The sequence below is a fragment of the Bufo bufo genome, chromosome 6, assembly GCF_905171765.1.
Source record: "Bufo bufo chromosome 6, aBufBuf1.1, whole genome shotgun sequence".
NCBI classification, from domain to species: Eukaryota; Metazoa; Chordata; class Amphibia; order Anura; family Bufonidae; genus Bufo; species Bufo bufo.
This window is the reverse complement of record NC_053394.1, coordinates 194,213,324-194,231,728: the sequence shown is the minus strand read 5'-3', so window position 1 is coordinate 194,231,728 and position 18,405 is coordinate 194,213,324. Positions and strand designations below refer to the sequence as shown.

Genomic DNA, 18,405 nt, shown 5'->3' with positions numbered 1-18,405 from the left:
ACTGGTTCCTGTTGTGTACTCAGATGCTGTATTTTTTATATATTTTTTTTTCTGGACATTTTAATGGCACTCCAAGCTCACCTGGACATGTTCCATTGGTATGCAGGCTCATTCCTTTTCAGGAACCTTGCATCAGTCTTTCATAAACGTATATGTGAGCAGGGCACTTTTAGACTACAGACTAATGCTGTCCTCCCAAGATTGTTTGCCACAGTCATTGAACAGGTGTCAGAGGGGGCACAGGTCTTTTGTCTGTCATTTATCTTAGGATATGTTCTGCGTTTAGTACATTCTGTGCCCAGATCTCATGGTCTGACTTCTTCAGCCGATTTTGTCCTCCTTTCTTCTTTCCTTGTGGTGTCCAGGACTGCTATCGTTCCCGGTATCATGATGACATTTTGATGAGCATAGCTCAGTATGGCAGAGCTCAACCTTGTATTATCCTTGCCAGGGTGCCATTGGTACCACTGCTATACTGGTGTGTCAGGTTATGGTTTGTCATTTTTCTCACCTATTCATTGGGGCACACAGGAACCGTTGGTATAGCTATGTCCTCTAGGAGGCGTACTTGACACTAGTAAAAGCTGTTAGCTCCTCTCCTGGCAGCTATACCCCCTCCAGCCTGGAGAGAGAGCTTCAGTTTTTTTCCAGTGTCAATAGGAGGCAGGAGCTCCTTTTTATTTTAGTTTATTTTTTTTTTTTCCTCCTTTTTCAGATGGGAAAACAGTGGACGCCTCGCCTCCCTGTTCTCCCGGGGTCGAGATGCGCCAGTGCCGGTCTCCCGCACTGCTGCCTCCCCCACAGAAGACAAGGTGGACCAGGGCAGCCTCGCTCCCCTACATCCCGCCAGCCAAGGGGTCACCCATCCAATCCCCCCTTTCCAGCTCCCCCCGAGGCCATTTCCAGCTCCCCCCGAGGCCATTTCCAGCTCCCCCCGAGGCCATTTCCAGCTCCCCCCGAGGCCATTTCCAGCTCCCCCCGAGGCCATTTCCAGCTCCCCCCGAGGCCATTTCCAGCTCCCCCCGAGGCCATTTCCAGCTCCCCCCGAGGCCATTTCCAGCTCCCCCCGAGGCCATTTCCAGCTCCCCCCGAGGCCAAGAAGGAACATCAGCACATGGGGGGTTAATACAGCTGTCCGGAGCGCACATGCAGAGAAGTGAGCGCAGGAGGCTCCCGCTCCCCGACAGTAATTTTCCACATACGGAAGGGGCCGGCGCCGTCCACTATTGCGGCACCTACCTCATTGCCACCCCTTTCGGGAGCGGACGCCGGGCGCGCTGCTCCGGAGGGTGTTAACTGCACACGTTCGGCCGGCACCGCATCGGTGCTCTGGCCGCGATCTTCTTTACCCGGCCCGCACTGGCGTCCGCACGGCCCGCGGGGTGCAGTCCCCCCCCCCGCTCTGTTCATGTGGCCGGCTGATGTCGTCCCCTGGAAGGCGGGAGGGGCCTCTCTGGCGTGAATTATTCTCGCCCTACTTCCCCTCCCCCAGAAACATGCTGAACTGCAGCCACCTCTAAGCCGGCAACTTAGTTTAAAAACAAAAATAAATAACAGATATGCGCCGTAGGGGTCCCCCTCCTCTGCCCTCCCTACTGCAGGACCACCCTGTCTGGTGGTATCACACTGGGCCCATGTCATATCGGACAAGGAGGACCTCTCATAGCTCCCAACCCCTTCAGGGTCGTCTGATAATTCTCCACATTCGCAGATCCGTGGAGGATAGCTGACGTTTTCCCAATCCGTCCTCCGGGGCAGTTTGGTTGATAATTTCCACCTGCGCAATTCAGTGAAGCACTGATTCAGACCCTGACATGAATCTGAAGCAATCTCCCAAGATTGCGTCTACGGTGGCCAGCAGTACTTCCATAGGCAGAATACTTGTACTACTTCGGGATGCAGTACTTGTCTTATTCATTGCCCCCTGCCAGGTGGACTAAGTATAGTAACACTGGTTTCAGTGTCGGACGTATGATTCCCCCTTCTGTAGGTGGCAGAATTGCATCTCCACTGGGTTAAGTACTTGCCGTATGCATTAGCCCCTTCCTTAGGTGGCGCGATGACATTATTACTGGCTACAATGTGTGCTGTATGCATTACCCCCTTACTTAGGTGCATTAATTGCACTCCCACGGGGTACAGGACTCACCACATGCACTAGTTCTCGCCGTGGGCATTAACCCACTTCATTGGTGTAATATTTTCCCTACCACTGGCTTAGGTACTTGCCGTATGCATTCCACCTTCCTTAGGTAGGGTAATTGCACCACCATTGGATCTGGTCCGACTGTTGTCCTCTTCCATAGGTGGAGTGTTGCATATCACCGTGCTTCCTGTTGCATTTCCCCTTCCAAAGTGATCCACTAGCAGGGGAATAGCTAAGCGTCTTCGGATGCTGCAATTCACCTGTGCCACGGCTCTAGGTGCCTTTGCTTAGTTCACAAGGGGACGTGGCAATGGTCAGTGCCCGCTTCTTTCTCTAGTGGTATATGGGTGCCGCCAGTGGATGCAGTGACTATTCCTCATTGTATCCTTCGTTTCCTTTGGTGCTGGTTTTGGGCAGCGGGTTACCTAGCATCACTTTTGTGTCCTAGAGACCCCTCATCTCCATGGGCCTCCATTGTTACAGTCGGTCATGATTTGGTCCGCATCAATACGTAATGCATACACCATTGCACATATATGGTGAGTACGTGCCAGCGAATTCACTAACTCTGTATTCTCTATCCACCACTCCTTCTTGGGAAGTGGTTATGCTGGCACTCTGGTTTAGCTGCTACAGCTTGTTCTCCTCCACAGGTGCAGTTTTTTGCTAAGGCTCGAGTTCATGGTCACTGCAGTGGGACATTCCCCTCAGGTAGGGGTCCTACCCTGGCGCTAGCCTGGCAGTTGCTCCTGTTCAGCGCCCTTCCAGGTAGAGTTTTTCAGTTTCACTCTACTTAAGGCTACTTTCACACCTGCGTTAGGTGCGGATCCGTCTGGTATCTGCACAGACGGATCCGCACCTATAATGCAAACGCTTAGATCCGTTCAGAACGGATCCGTTTGCATTACCATGAACAAAAAAAATATTTTTTTTTTTTGTTCATGATAATGCAAACGGATCCGTTTTTACTTTACATTGAAAGTCAATGGGGGACGGATCCGTTTGAAAATTGAGCCATATTGTGTCAACTTCAAACGGATCCGTCCCCATTGACTTACATTGTAAGTCTGGACGGATCCGTTTGCCTCCGCACGGCCAGGCGGACACCCGAACGCTGCAAGCTGCGTTCAAATGTCCGCCTGCTGAGCGGAGGACAAACGGTGCCAAACTGATGCATTCTGAGCGGATCCGCATCCACTCAGAATGCATTAGGGCTGGACGGATCCGTTCGGGGCTGCTTGTGAGAGCCTTCAAACGGAACTCACAAGCGGAGCCCCGAACGCTAGTGTGAAAGTAGCCTAACTGGGGCAGTATGGTACGTGGCTTCTACGGATAGTCTTAGGCCTCCCCCTCAGTTTTTGCGCTGACGGGGCAAGCGCTGGCTGCTACTGTAGAAGCGGTATTGCGTTACCACTACATTCTTAGGTTCTTACTGCACAGCTCTTTCGTCAGGCGGTGGACTCTTTTTACCACTGAATTCGGTGACCTCTGTGGGTGGCCCGCTCCTCTGCTGGGGTATGGGGCTAGCATACAGTGTGACTCCACTTGCCTGGCTTCCTCCTCAGGCAGAGTTTTTTTTATTGCACAGCCACTTGATCCTTGGCTACTTCTGTATAGCGCCGGTCTCAAATGGGAAATGGGCTTAGACCTAGCCTATTCTTCTCCTGTCTTTCCTCTCTGGCTCATGGTTCATGCAACCCTGCATGCCTATATAGTTCCTACGTTACTACCTTCCCTCATCTGCATTGCACGAGGTATTCGTTTGGTGGCCTTCCATTCCAGGCACGCTCTGGTCCCGACTGGTGGGCTGTGGCGCCCTCCACATCCTTCCTTCTACAGGGCCTCTTCCATTGGTCCGGGTGTGCTAACGCTATCTACACGAAAGCTTCCCGCTTTTCTCTCCAGAGCCAGTGTTTTGGAAGCATGCAACGTGGACGTCCTGATTTCTCCTTGGTGGGAGTTCTCCCTACCTACGTGTTCTTACCCTCCTTCCCAGGGTTCTACGGAGGATCAGGACATTCCGACAAATCCTAGTCACTCCGGATTGACCCGTCGCGCGTGGTACGACGACTTCGTTCTCCTTCTAGGAGTCGTCCCTTGGTCACTGCCACTCAGAGTCAACCTTTTTCACACATCAGCATTTAGATGACTGCGTGGCTATTGACACCGCCATTCTGACATGGAGAGGCTTTTCGGCGGATGTCATCCGCGCTATGGTTCAGGCCATAAAACCTGCATCGCCCAGGATCTGTTATGGGACCTGAAGGTCCTTTCTGGGCCTCTGTGAAAGCCGGGACATCCCCTCACTCCGTTTTTTTTCTCTCCCCACGATCCTATCCTTTCTACATTCAGGGTTGGACCTTGGTTTACCCCTTAGTTCCTTGATGGGTCAGGTGTTGGCGCTTCTGTCCTGGGGCAGCTTCCAGCGTCCTCTGGTGCCCATGGAAACCTTCCTTCTGAGAGTGGCACATACGGTTCCTCCGTACCGTCCTTACCGCCTTGGGATCGGAATATGGTTCTCTCAGCGTTCCAGTCTTCTCCCCTTGAGCCCTTGCGGGAGTTCTCACTCCGGCTTCTGTCCTAGTAAGTAGTTTTTTCTTGTGGCTATCGCATCCTTTAGACGAGTGTCTAAGTTGGGGGTGCTCTCTTGCAAAATTCCCCCCTGGTTCTTCACAAGGATGAGGCGGTCCTCCGGCCCATTCCTTCTTCTCCCGAAGTGGTCTCTGACTTCCATATGCATGAAGACATTGTCCTTCACTGTCCCTCTCCTTCACACCCTACGGAAGGGAGTTGCATTATTGGACGTTGTCAGAGCTCTAATCGTTTTTGGCAGCCTCCAGTCCTTTCCGGTGTACGGATCCCCTTTTGTCTTCCGGAGGTCCTCGCTTGGGATTGGCGGCCTCCAAGGTGGCGATTGTACATTGGATTCGGTCTGCAAGTGCTGAAGCATACCTCGCCGGAGCAGGGTTCCGCCCTTAGGTGCCACGGCTCACTCCACCACAGCGGTGTGCGTTTTTCTTGGGCTCGGAGGACTCGCGCTTCAGCTGCACAGTTGTGTAAGGCGGCTACTGGTCCTCCTTACACATGTTCACATAAAATTACCAGGTGCATACTTATGCATCGACGGTCGCTGCTTGGGCCGCGTGGTCTTGCAGGCGGCAGTTCTTGATGTCTGCAGGGACGCTTGCTTCCATGGGTCTGTGGACCGCTTTTAGACGTCCCACGGTTCCCGTGTCCCCCAATGAATATGGGCGAGAAAAGGAGATTTTTGTATAACTTACCAGTAAAATCTCTTTCTTGCTCTTCATTGGGGGACACAGCACCCACCCAGTATTGTTGTCCGGCCACAGTTGTGGCTGTTGCTGGTTTGAACCCCGTTGGGTCCCTCTACACAAACTGAAGCTCTCTCTCCAGGCTGGAGGGGGGTATAGCTGCCAGGGGAGGGGCTAACAGCTTTTACTAGTGTCAACGCCTCCTAGAGGACATGGCTATACCCATGGTTCCTGTGTCCCCCAATGAAGAGCAAGAAAGAGATTTTACTGGTAAGTTATACAAAAATCTCCTTTTTCCAGCACATTTTTATTTATTTTTTAAAGAAGCTTCCATTAGCATCCGTTAATGCATCCTGGTTGCTGGGTTCTGCAGACAGCTTTACTGGTTGTGCTTAGTTTTCTTCCCTGCTCTTGGGACTGTTTTTGAACTTCCCATGATCTTCTGTGTCCCCCAATGACACGAGTGATAAAAAAAAAAAAATTGTACTCACCTGCAGGGCCAGGACAAGATATAACAATGCCCTAGGAAGATCAGGCAAATTGTGTTCCCCACCTTATTCAATTTAAAGTGTCCCTACTTTCTAATAGAGATTTAAACACATTTTTAAAGAAAGTCACAGGTATACCAAATGTAAATCGAGTGACTCACAGATGACATATCCACAGATTTGAGTGGTTCGCTTTCCTTTTCTTCTCCCTTTGGTTGAGACCTTCAAGTGCAGACCTCTTTGGCAAGGGGTGTACTACCCCTTAAGTTCTTATTAATAAAGAAGTTCTTAAGTTACCCTTGGTCATGTCTGCGCCATGAGAATTATGAATGTTGCTGAGTGTTGTTCACTTGCAAACTTACCTTGAAATTACCTTGTGCTGTATGAGAAGACAACAGTATAAAATGGCATACTGTAGATAACAGACTCCCAAACCACACCTGAAAATTAATACAAACCTCCTAACAGACCCGGAAATTAAAGGGGTTCTACAGTTTGTTTAAACAGATGATCTATCCTCTGGATAGATCAGTTGTTTTAGAAGGCAGTGGCGCTCCAGCAGTGCCGCAGCTTTCTCACTGTTTACCGCTCACCCAGTGACGTCACGACTAGTATCAACTGGCCTGGGCGCGGCTATGCTCCGTTCACTTGAATGGAGCTGAGCCCTGCCCAGGCCAGTTGATACTAGTCGTGACATCACTTGGCCAACGGTGAGAAGGCAGCAGCGCTCCTGGAGCGGCGCTGCCTACTCAAACAGCTGATCGGCGGGGGTCCTGGGCAGTTATGGTCAGTTCGCAATGTTCGCCAGCAAACACGTGCGGGCTGCCATCTTTAGTAAGGTAGACTCGCCCGTCCGGCGATGCACAAGTAAGCTCTTAGCTGTGCCGGGAGCCGGTCTGAAATCAAATGCAGTCATCGGGAGCAGGCAGTTACGAGAACAGCCGCCGGGGGCCTTCATCGGGCTGTTCTCGGAACTGTCTGCTCCCGGTGACTGCATTTGATTTCAGACCGGCTCCCGGCACAGGTAAGGGCTTACCTGTGTATCCATGTCCAGCTAAGAAAGTAACCCTTATCAAGAAAATTATAATTTGAATAATAATTATACAAAATGACGTACAACGTTAACCTATTGTAGGTAGAACCACAAGAAGGCTGGGTAAGCTAGTATTGGGTGGGGAGTCTCTCCCTACATAAACACCCTAAAGCTATACCCTCTGCCCAGGGACGGCCCCTAATGGTGGGGACTCCCTGTCCTCGAGCCTTGGATACCAGCTCCTATTATACCCTAGATTTGTGTCAGCTGGTGGATTTGAGCCTAGAAGTGGACTCCTACATAGACAGACAGACAAGACAAACACAGAAGTGCCCTATGTATACAGCCCTGATGATGTGTAAACAACAAGAGGTACACGGTGCACTTGACAAATAACTAAGACACCCTATTATGATAGTATATTTGATATCGCAAACAAAATTATAAAGCAAAACCCAACGCGTTTCCCCCACGGTGTGGGATCATCAGGGGGTAAATGAATCTATATACTTGAATAGATGGTAGAACAAAAACAGAACAGACGGGGACCCATGTTATAATGAGGCCTCCGTGAGGCAGGTGTAGATCACCGTTCGGGATATAATGGTGTCAATCCACATTAAATGATTAAAATGGACCAGGTGATATTACTAAGAGGAGGAGGAGGCAGATCAAGTATCGCACCCCCAAATTGCGTAAACGGTTTCATGCGATCAAGGACTCGGGGTAGGTTTTGTGTCCAGGGGGTACTTGGTGTAAATCTGGGTGCAGTATATAATGCAATAAGACCACACAGGTCATGGAGTCCAACAGGACGATCAACAACGTGCGATAGATGAGTGCAGCTCAGATACGCCACTCATTAGGTAGATACCGGCCAAGAGTAGATGGCTTGTTAATTACGGTCGCAGTCAGGGCCTGTTGCGGCTCTTCCTCCAGGGTTTACCTGTCTATCGCCGGACGGGTGAGTCTACCTTACTAAAGATGGCAGGCCCGCATGTGTTCGCTGGCGAACAATGCAAACTGACCATCACTTGTGTCGGACCCCCGCCTGTCAGATGCTGATGATCTATCCAGAGGATAGATAATCATTTTAAACAAACTGCAGAACCCTTTTAATAAACTCTAGATTAGCCTCAAATTCCTACATACTCCAGCATCAGCAGCATGGTGGCTCGGTGATTAGTACTGGTGCCCTTGGTTCAAATCCGACCAAGAACAATATCTGCATGGAGTCTGTATGTTTCCCTGGTGTTTGTGTGGATTTCCCAGGGTACCGCGTGATTCTAATGTCTGTAAAGTTTGCAGAAAATGTAAGCGATATATAAGTGAGTAAAATAACCCCACCTCTCCCATGTTTTAAATGCAGACCTCAGTTTAGACCCCAAATTCATGTGGCACCCTATAACTTCATCGCTTGAATGCAGGCCTAAGATGACACCAAAAATTTGTTTAGCCCCTATAACCTCTATCGCTTAAAATCAGACCCCAAATCCATGTGACTCCCTAAAAACCTGCACCCCACCATCCTTAAATGCAAACCTCAGATTAGACAAAATAAATAACTCTCCTCTTTCTGTGGATGGAACAAGCACTCTGGAGATCAAGCTCACTCTTTCTGCAGTGCTGCTCTATGAACCTTACATCGCACAGCCTGAGGTCATAGTGCGCACCAACATGCTCAAGGTCCGGATACAGCTAAGGCTACTTTCACACTAGCGTTCAGAGCGGGTCCGTCTGATGTCTGCTCAGACGGATCCGCTCCTATAATGCAGACGTTTGTATCCGTCCAGAACAGATCCGTCTGCATTATAACTTAGAAAAATTTCTAAGTGTGAAAGTAGCCTGAACGGATCCGTCCAGACTTTACATTGAAAGTCAATGGGGGCGGATCCGTTTGAAGATTGAGCCATATTGTGTCATCTTCAAATGGATCCGTCCCCATTGACTTACATTGTAAGTCTGGACGGATCCGCTTGCCTCCGCACGGCCAGGCGGACACCTGAACGCGGCAAGCAGCGTTCAGGTGTCCGCTTGCTGAGCGGAGCGGAGGCTGAACGCCGCCAGACTGATGCATTCTGAGCGGATCCGCCTCCACTCAAACTGCATTAGGGCTGTACGGATGCGTTCGGGGCCGCTTGTGAGCCCCTTCAAACGGAGCTCACGAGCGGACACCCGAACGCAGGTGTGAAAGTAGCCTAAAGCTTCAGCTCCCAGAGAATACCAGAGAGTAGCGAGTAATACCAGCATTAGCATTGCTACTAATGAGCGCTTCCACAATTGGGAACACAACTCTTACCCAGTTATTTTGCTGCTTTTTATAATTTTCTGACCCATGTAGCTTTTTATCTGGTTTTACAGTTTACTTTCTGTTAGCTTCTCCTGTATGCTCTTACTGCTTGCATACAAACTGATTAACTCCGTAGCTGTAGGAGGGTACAGCTGTTAGCAGGAGCTAATACTTTGCACTTACTATTGCTTACTGGTGTCCCTAACAAATGTAATGAGGAAAGGACATTGCAAAAAGTGGTTTTACTTTATAAAAGTGGGGACATTTTTTTTAAATTGCAGAATAAGAAGCAAATTATTATGGAATTGGTCATCCCCTACCAAAAAAGTAAATTTTAATTCAACAAATCAGAACTATGTACCCTAAAATGATGTAAATTAAAACTACTTCTTGTTCCATAAAAAACACACTGCATACAGATGCATCATGAATTTATGATAACTAGTTTTCTTTACAGTTGCGTGAAATGTGCAGTGTTTTTCGTTTCACAGTTTAATTGCAATATTTCCACTGTCTTCCTGAACAGGTTCGATCCCTGGTATTTGACCAAAGTGGTACATATCTTGCAGTTGGAGGTAGCGACATCCAAGTTTATATCTGCAAGCAATGGGCTGAAGTTTTGCATTTCACAGGTATGTTTCATGGTGCAAATGTGAAATATAGAAAGCTTTTTTTTCAGTATTTATTGAATTACTTAAAGGGAACATGTGTCATTGAGAATGTTAGAGCAGGAGAAGCTGAGCACATTGATATATAGCTTTATAGGAAATAATTCAGTATAACGTGTAATTTTCTCATTTATATCCATGCTCATTCTGAGCTTTAAAATCAAGGAGACAGTCCTATCAGGGATTGACAGCTCTCTCTGTATGCACAGTCACAGAAGAAAGGCCGTCAATCACTGATAGGACTTCCTCCTTGACTTCAAAGACCAGAATGCACAGGAATTTGATTGAATGAAGTACAACTTATACTGAATCTTTTTCCACAAAACTATATACCAATCTGCTCAGCTCTTCCTACTTTATAATGTCCTGTTTGCAGATTACTTTGCATTTTTGTAGTGATAGGTTCCTCTTAAGCATGGGGTACAAAAAAAAAAAAAACAATGAGAAAGAAGGACAATTAATATATCAACATATCCTTATACTATAAAATGAAACCTGGGCCCCAACCGGTAGAAAAGTATTACTAGCAGAAGGACCCAGCTTCGCACGGGTATATGTCATTTATTTAATTTAATGTTTGTGTGTCGTTAAGATATCAACAGTATCCCCCATAACAATGACCTCTACAGTACCCCGCCCCCTTAACAGTGAACTCCACAGCCCCTCACCTCTTAACACTGGACCCCCCCTCAACAGTGCCCTGCTTACTTAAAATGGGACCTCTACAGCAGCCCAATCCCTTAACTTTGACCTTCACAGCAGCCTGCCCCTTTAACAGTGAGTTAAACAGCACCCACTCCCTTGACATTGACCTCCTTCGGTGTCCACCCCATTTACAGTGACCTATACAGCACCCTGCCCCTTAACACTCACCTCCATAGGGGACCGTCCCCTTATCTGTGACCTCCACTGTTCCCTGCCCTCTTAACAGAGACCCCCACAGCACCTGTCCCTTTAACAGTGACTGCCACAGTACCTGATAAGGGTCATGTGACCGTGTGTATGGCAGTTGGGATATGAAGAGAGTCTTGCAGGCTTATATTGGCTAATGCAGGTCTTTTTTTTTCAAATATCTCAGGAACGGTACGACCTAGAGAGCTGAGACCTGGTCTAAAACCTTCCCGGACATCTGATGTACCTATGTCCCAAATTTGGTGAAGGTTGGTCCAGTCGCTTGGTCGCGCATAAAAAACAGACAAACTCATTTTTATATACAGTGCTGCCCATGATTATTCATACCCCTGGCAAATTTTGACAAAGTTACTTTTATTCAACCAGCAAGTAATTTTTTGATGGGAAATGACATAGGTGTCTCCCAAAAGATAATAAGACGATGTACAAGAGGCATTATTGTGGAAAAAAAACATTTCTCAGCTTTTATTTACATATGAGCAAAAAATTCAAGATGTTCCGCACTGTGGAAAATCTCAGAGGGCTTGGTAGGAAGCCAAAAGTGACACCTGGGCCAGGAGGATAGTTAGAGAAGTGAAAAAGAATCCAAGAATCACCACCAAGGCCATCCTGGTGAATCTGGGCTCTGCTGGTGGCAATGTCTCAAGGCAGACAATCCAACTGACACTGCACACTGCAGGGTTCCACTTCTCCAGATAAGGCACACAAAAGCTCGCTTCTTGGCCTTTGCAAAAGCTCATCTGGACAAAGAAGAAGACTTCTGGCCTTCTGTGTTATGGTCAGATAAAACACAAATTTAATTGTTTGGTCACAATGATGTTTCCTTCATTTGGTGTAAAAAAAGAAGCCTTCAACCCAAAGAACACCACCCCCACTCTCAAACATGGTGGTGGGAACCTAATGCTTTGGGGGTGTTTTTCAGCCAATGGACCAGGGAACCTAATCACAGTAAACGGCACCATGAAAAAAGAGCAATACATGAGGACTCTGAACAACAACATCAGGCAGTCTGCAGAGAAACTTGTCCTTGGGCACCAGTGGACATTTCAGCATGACAATGACCCAAAACACACAGCAAAAGTGGTGAAGAAATGGTTAGCAGACAACAACATTAACGTTTTGGAGTGGCCCAGCCAGAGTCCAGACTTGAATCCAATCCATATGTGGAGGGAGCGAAAGATCAGGGTGATGGCAAGAAGACCCTCCAACCTGAAAGATTTGGAGCTCATTGCTAAAGATGAATGGGCAAAAATACCTGTGGAGACATGCAAAAAGCTGGTCTGCAATTATAGGAAGCGTTTGATTGCTGTAATAGCCAATAAAGGCTTTTCTATTGATTATTGAGAAGGGTATGAATAATTTTGGACTGGACACTTTTTGCTCAAATGTAAATAAAAGCTGAGAAATGTTTTTTTTCCCACAATACCGCCTCTTGTACATCGTCTTATTATCTTTTAGGAGACACCTATGTCATTTTCCGTCAAAAAATTACTTGCTGGTTGAATAAAAGTAACTAAGTAAAAATTTGCCAGGGGTATGAATAATTATGGGCAGCACTGTATATGAGACTAGCAGAAGGACCCGGCTTCGCACAGGTATATTTCATCTATTTCATTTAAAGGGAGTCTTTCACCCATACTGACCGTTTTTGAACACTAACACCATTCTCAGCATTATAGTACCCAGATGTGAATGCTACTTACTGTTTAGCTGTCCGTCGCTTATTTCCTTCAAAAAACACTTTAATCCAATATTCAAATTAGGTCTGAAGGTGCCCAGGGGCGGCCCCTCTTCGCAATTCATATGAAACCCCTCCCCTTTAAACACTAAGGCCGGCCCTAGGTTCTTCTTATTACCGCCTCCCTTCAGTGTGAAATGCTGCGCCTGCGCCGTGCATCCGAATCACGGCGCCTGCGCACAGCATTAACCATTATGGGCATCGGCATCCGAGCGTTTATTGCTCATGCGCTGGCCCCAACATCCCGATCTAGCAAGCGGAAGTAGCCGCCGGCTATATCGGGATGTTGGGGCCGGCGCATGCGCAATAAATGCTCGGAAGCCGATGCCCATAATGGGTAATGCTGTGCGCAGGCGCCGTGATTCGGATGCATGTCATTTCACACTGAAGGGAGGCAGTAATAAGAAGAACCTAGGGCCGGCCTGAGTGTTTAAAGGGGAGGGGTTTCATATGAATAGCCAAGAGGGGCCTGGGCACCGGCCGCTTTAACGCTGCCCCTGGACACCTTCAGACCTAATTTGAATATTGGATTAAAGTGTTTTTTGAAGGAAATAAGCGACGGACAGTTAAACAGTAAGTAGCATTCACATCTGGGTACTATAATGCTGAGAATGGTGTTAGTGTTCAAAAACGGTCAGTATGGGTGAAAGACTCCCTTTAATGTTTGTGTGTCGTTTAATGATATTGACTGTATCCCCCATAACAGTGACCTCTACAGTACCACGCCCCCTTAACAGTGAACTCCACAGTTCCCCACCCCATAACACTGACAAAGCGCCCCCCCCCCCCCCCCCCCAACCATACAGTGACCTGCCTCCTTAAATAGGACATCCACAGCAGCCATACCCTTAACTTTCCACGGGTGTCAGGCTGTCAGCTATACAGAGTGGTGCTGTCTGAGCAGCAGGCGCACGGCCAATGTCTCTGCAAGGAAGGAGAGCTGTGTATCTTAGGAGAAAGGACCTTGATGACATATCACCATGTGACCAGTAACATTTCGATATTAATGGTCACTTGGCTATGAGGTAATCAAAGGTCCTTTCTATCAGGAGTATTGCTGCTGAAGTTTGCCATAATTGTGGAGCTTTATTTGTGAAGATTACACCAGGAAAAGGTTATAGGGGCTGTTATGCTGTATGCTGTGGGGTGCTATACTGCTCTACTGTATACTGTAGGGTGCTATACTGCATACTGTGGGGTGTTTTATGTATTGCATACTGTGGGGTGCTATACTATAAATTGCATACTGTGGGGTACTGTATACCATAGGGTGCTATACTGCATATTGTGGGGTGCTATACTTTATATTGCATATTGTGGAGTGCTGTATACTAGTGTGTTGCGATACAAATTTTTTTATTAGATTTCGATACCATAAAAAGTATTTCGATACTCTATACCATTCTATACAACGCGGAAAAAATAAAACCCCAAAAAAGCCACGTGCATTCCGCATTTTGAAAAATGGTGAATCGTGCTCATTTAATAACTATTAGCCTCCTAGGGGCTAGAACCTGGGATCTTTTCATCCCTTGTCCTATTCAATTTTATAGGGCTCTATTAGGCGTGAATAGGATTTCACACTCTCCCTGCTGCCCTGTGCATAGTACAAACAGCAGCAGGGAGCTGACTATGGCAGCCAGGGCTTCAGTAAGCGTCCTCGCTGCCATGGTAATCGTTCGAGTCCCGCGACTTCACTGCTAGGGCTCGAGCAGAAGCTGCCACTGCACACAGTAAGAGGAGGTGAGGGGACTTTGTGGCACACACTGCGCCCACCAATGATGATAAACATTTAACCCTCTTGGGAACATAGGGCGTACAGGTACGCCCTGATGTCCCGATGCTTAAGGACACAGGGCGCCCTGTGTATTTACGATCACCGAGCGGGCGGTGATCGGAACTGGGTGCTTGCTGAAATCAATTAGCAGGCACCCTGGGTCAATGCCGAGGGGGGAAGGGGGGTCCTGTGACAGGGACTCAATGTCTCAGAAGGCAGCCGATGCTGTGCAGAGGCTGCCCAATGCCTTGCACGGCATCGGGACCCTGCCTTCTATGGGAGCCGAGCAGATCCCAGCCTCAAGCTGGGTGTCTAGGCAACCTGTTTGTGTACTACTCACTGTAGTACACGAACAGGCAATGCATTACAATACAAATGTATTGAAATGTTTTGCACAGGGGATCAGACCCCCAAAGTGAACATCAGAATTAAAGTAAGAAACAAAGTTTTTAATAAAGTAATAAGATTAAATAAGGTAATCTTATTTTAAATAAACACAGGGAATAAAACGCATATTGGGTATCGCCGCGTCCATAATGATTGGCTCTATAAAATATATCACATAATCCACCCTGTCCGAAAAAAACCATAAAAAAATATAAAAACGGTGTAAAAAAAAAACATTTGTCACCTTACATCACAAAAAGTGCAACACCAAGTGATCAAAAAGGCGTATGCCCCCCAAAAAAGTATTAATCAGTCACCTTATCCCGCAAAAAATAAGCCCCTACCTAAGCCAATCGCCCAAAAAATAAAAATACTATGGCTCAGAATATGGAGACACTAAAACATTATCATTTTTTTTGTTTCAAAAAGGCTGGTATTTTGTAAAACTTAAGTAAATAAAATAAAAAAATGACATATTGGGTATCGCCGCGTCCGTAAGAACCTGCTCTATAAAAATATCACATGACCTAACCCCTCAGGTGAACAAAAAAAGTGTAAAAAAAAAAGCCATTTTCCATTACGCCCCATGACGGCACCTGTGAAAGATCCTCCCCCTTCCGGACAGGAAACGGGAACTTCCCAGATCTTTAAATTGGTCCATTGCCTTCCACCACTCAGTTGTTTCCTGTCCAGAGACAGGAGGATTTCTTTCCAGGTCTATCTTTGGGCTGCAGGACCTCTAGGGTTAAAACGATCGAAACCTAGTGGAGGTACCTGTCGGCGTAAGTCTCCACTAGGAGCCGCTGAGAAGTCGGCTTTTTTTCTCTTCTTCAGAGCCATGGGGGGATGCCTGTAGCTGCCTCGTGGTTCCTGCCTAGCCGGCGAAGTTGCGGCGTGAGGGGGGAGGTGGATCTTCTCCTCTCATCGAGGCAGGCCGAATCTGGGCGTGCGCGTCGCACCGGAAGTGACGCGTGCGTTCCACCGGCCGGAAGGGGAGGAGCTTAACATGGCGGGCGTTGCGCAACCCATTTGAAAAAGGGAACGCCGGCCAGCCAGCGTGGAGGGAGCAGCAGCAAGCAGATACCGACCGGACGGCAGGCGGCACTTACGGCCCTCCATTTGCCCCCTTGAAGCAGCATAATCATGCAGGAAGAAGGGTAAGTACAACAACGCACTGACAGACAGGAGCAGCTTTCTGAATCCAACATGGTACTCCTGGGGGTAAGAGGGGTTAAACCCCACCATCTTCCTTTGGGGAGTTATTATTATGGTCAGTTTTAGATTGATTAGGCTGTTTATTAAATGCAGGTTAAAGAAGCCCAAGAAAAGCTACCCACAAAACAAGAGCTAAGGAGTGTGGAATTTGCAAGCGAAAGTTGGACCCGTCTTACCCCAAAACATGTTGCCAAACATGTTGCCAACCATGTCTAGATAGTTAGTGGCAGATGAGTCGCCATCTTTATAACAAGTATCCAAGATAAGTTGAAATGAAGTCCGTTCTTCCGTGGAAGATCTTAAAAAATCCCTGCCTAGCTCATCCAGACCATAGGAAGGCTCAGACTGTAGTGGAGGATACTATGGATCTGAGTCTGAGGAGGGCGCTATTGCAGACTCAGATTCCTCCTCTGAGGATTTGACAGGGAGCCGTTATTCAGAGCGGAAGATACGGATCTACTATTAAAGGCGATTAGATCCACGATGGAGCTGGTGGAAGAAAAGGAGTCCAGGTCTAGGCCAGAACTTATGTTTGAGAGCCTAAAAAGTCTAGGGTGTTCCCCATTCAGGACTGTATCAAAGACCTGATTAAACGTGAATGGGAGAAACCCGATAAAATATTCTTTATCCCTAGAGCGGTCAAGAGAAAGTACCCCTTTGACGATCAAGAAGTTTCAGCTTGGCAGGAGGTACCGAGGGTAGACGCTCCCGTAGCGAAGATAAAATATCAGCTCTCCCGTTTGAGGATTTAGGGTCCCTTTAAAGATCCCATGGACAAAATGGCTGATGCATACTTAAGGAAGAATTGGGAGGCATCCACTTGTGTACCCTTAGATTGTCTCTGCCTAGCAGGAGTAGAATCTCTGCGTTGTTGTCCATAGGTGGGTTAACGTTGGCTAGGTGTCTTAGGTGTGGATGGTGAAATGCAGCTTCCGGGGTAGGAATTTCATCCCTATGGTTGGGTATTTGATCGCATTCGATCAGCGTCGGTAGAGGTATTTCCGTATTTCCACTGACTGAACAAGCGATGAATCCTTGTGCTCTCCTGCCGCTAGTCTCTATGCGACCCGAGCAGGTGTTTAAGATGTAGGGTTCTGACGGTCCCTTTATACCAAAGGCTTCAAAGAATTTAGGTCCTGCTAGGGAGCGGTTGCTTTGGTCGTCAATGATGGCATACATTTTTACTGCCTTTTCTGGTAGCCCCTCCGGGTAGACCTTGATTAGGCATATGCGGGCACAACATTTCTCACTCTGGCCCTCCCCACATACGTCCAAGCATGAGCAGGAAACAGCAGTGGCTGTGTTAGCGTGGTTCTGGGGCTCCCCGCCATGACTTTGAGCAGGACTGGTGGTGACAGCAGCAGGTGAATCCCTTGTGAGTGGAGTTGGGTGCATAGCTGAGGCATGTCTTTTACTATGACACTCCTCACACTTGATAATGGATTTACAGTCCTTAGCCATGTGCTCCAATGAAGCGCAGCACCTGAAGCATACCCCAAGCTCGGTGAGGACTTTCTTGCGCTCCTGTATGGTTTTGGATCTAAATCCTCTGCATTTGTTCAGTGAGTGTGTTTTTTTTTTTATGAATGGGACATTCACGATTGAAGGCCTTGTCTCCTGATGAGGTAGTGTACTGTCTACCAGTGGGTACTGCAGATAATGGTAGGTTAGTCTTTCTAACATTCACGGTGTTCTTAAAGTCTGTGTTTATGCACAATACTTTCATACCTTGATGATAGTGTCACTGAAGCTGTAGTATTGAACTCCAGGAAGTCGAGGCTGGGGTCATTCCTCATCTGGGACTGTTCATCGATGAATCTACAGAAATGAATGAATGGAGGAAAAGTGACGTCATGCACTCTTTTGTACCTTGAGACTGATGCCGCCCACTTCTCTTGCAGGCTGTATGGTAGCTTCAGGACAATTGGGTTCACCCCATGTGCTGTATCCAGGTACCACAGCCCGGACAGACGAGGGTCTCTTTTGGCAAGCTCCAGTTCCATGAGCAAATCACTTAAATCCTGAAGCTTATGGACATCCTTGAGACTGATCTTGGGGACGTTCTGCAGTCTCCTGAATAGTGCCTTCTCTATTGCTTCTGCACTGCCAAAGGTGCGTTCGAGTCTCTGCCAGGCTGCAGCGAGACCTGCTTCTGCTTGTCCCACATAGACAGTTCTAAGGCTCTTGATGCGATTTGTGGAGCCTGGGCCCAGCCAGTTGATCAAGAGGTCGAGCTCCTGCTGTGCGGTTAGGTTGAGGTTGGCGATGGCGGCTTTGAAGGTTGCCTTCCAGGCTCTGTAGCTCTCCGCACGGTCATCAAATTTTGAGAGACTGGTGTTAATTAGCTATCTGCTCACCATAAACCTGGCAAACTCAGACATATCTGATTTCTCACTACTTGTTGCCATGACAACTTGTGATGCCCCTGGGGCGTATAGGCTGCGTGGCGTGAAAGGGTGAGATGCTTCCGGGTAGAATG

At 47.8% G+C, this 18,405-nt stretch overlaps 1 protein-coding gene across 1 annotated transcript in view; it reads left to right on the top strand.

The window, feature by feature from the left end:
- Positions 1 to 18,405, top strand: part of PRPF19 (pre-mRNA processing factor 19) — a 297,502-nt gene that overhangs the window by 236,906 nt on the left and 42,191 nt on the right. The window contains exon 15 of the mRNA XM_040436035.1: positions 9,756 to 9,861. Within this exon, the coding sequence (XP_040291969.1) occupies positions 9,756 to 9,861 (106 nt within the window). The remainder of the gene's footprint in view (positions 1 to 9,755; positions 9,862 to 18,405) is intronic.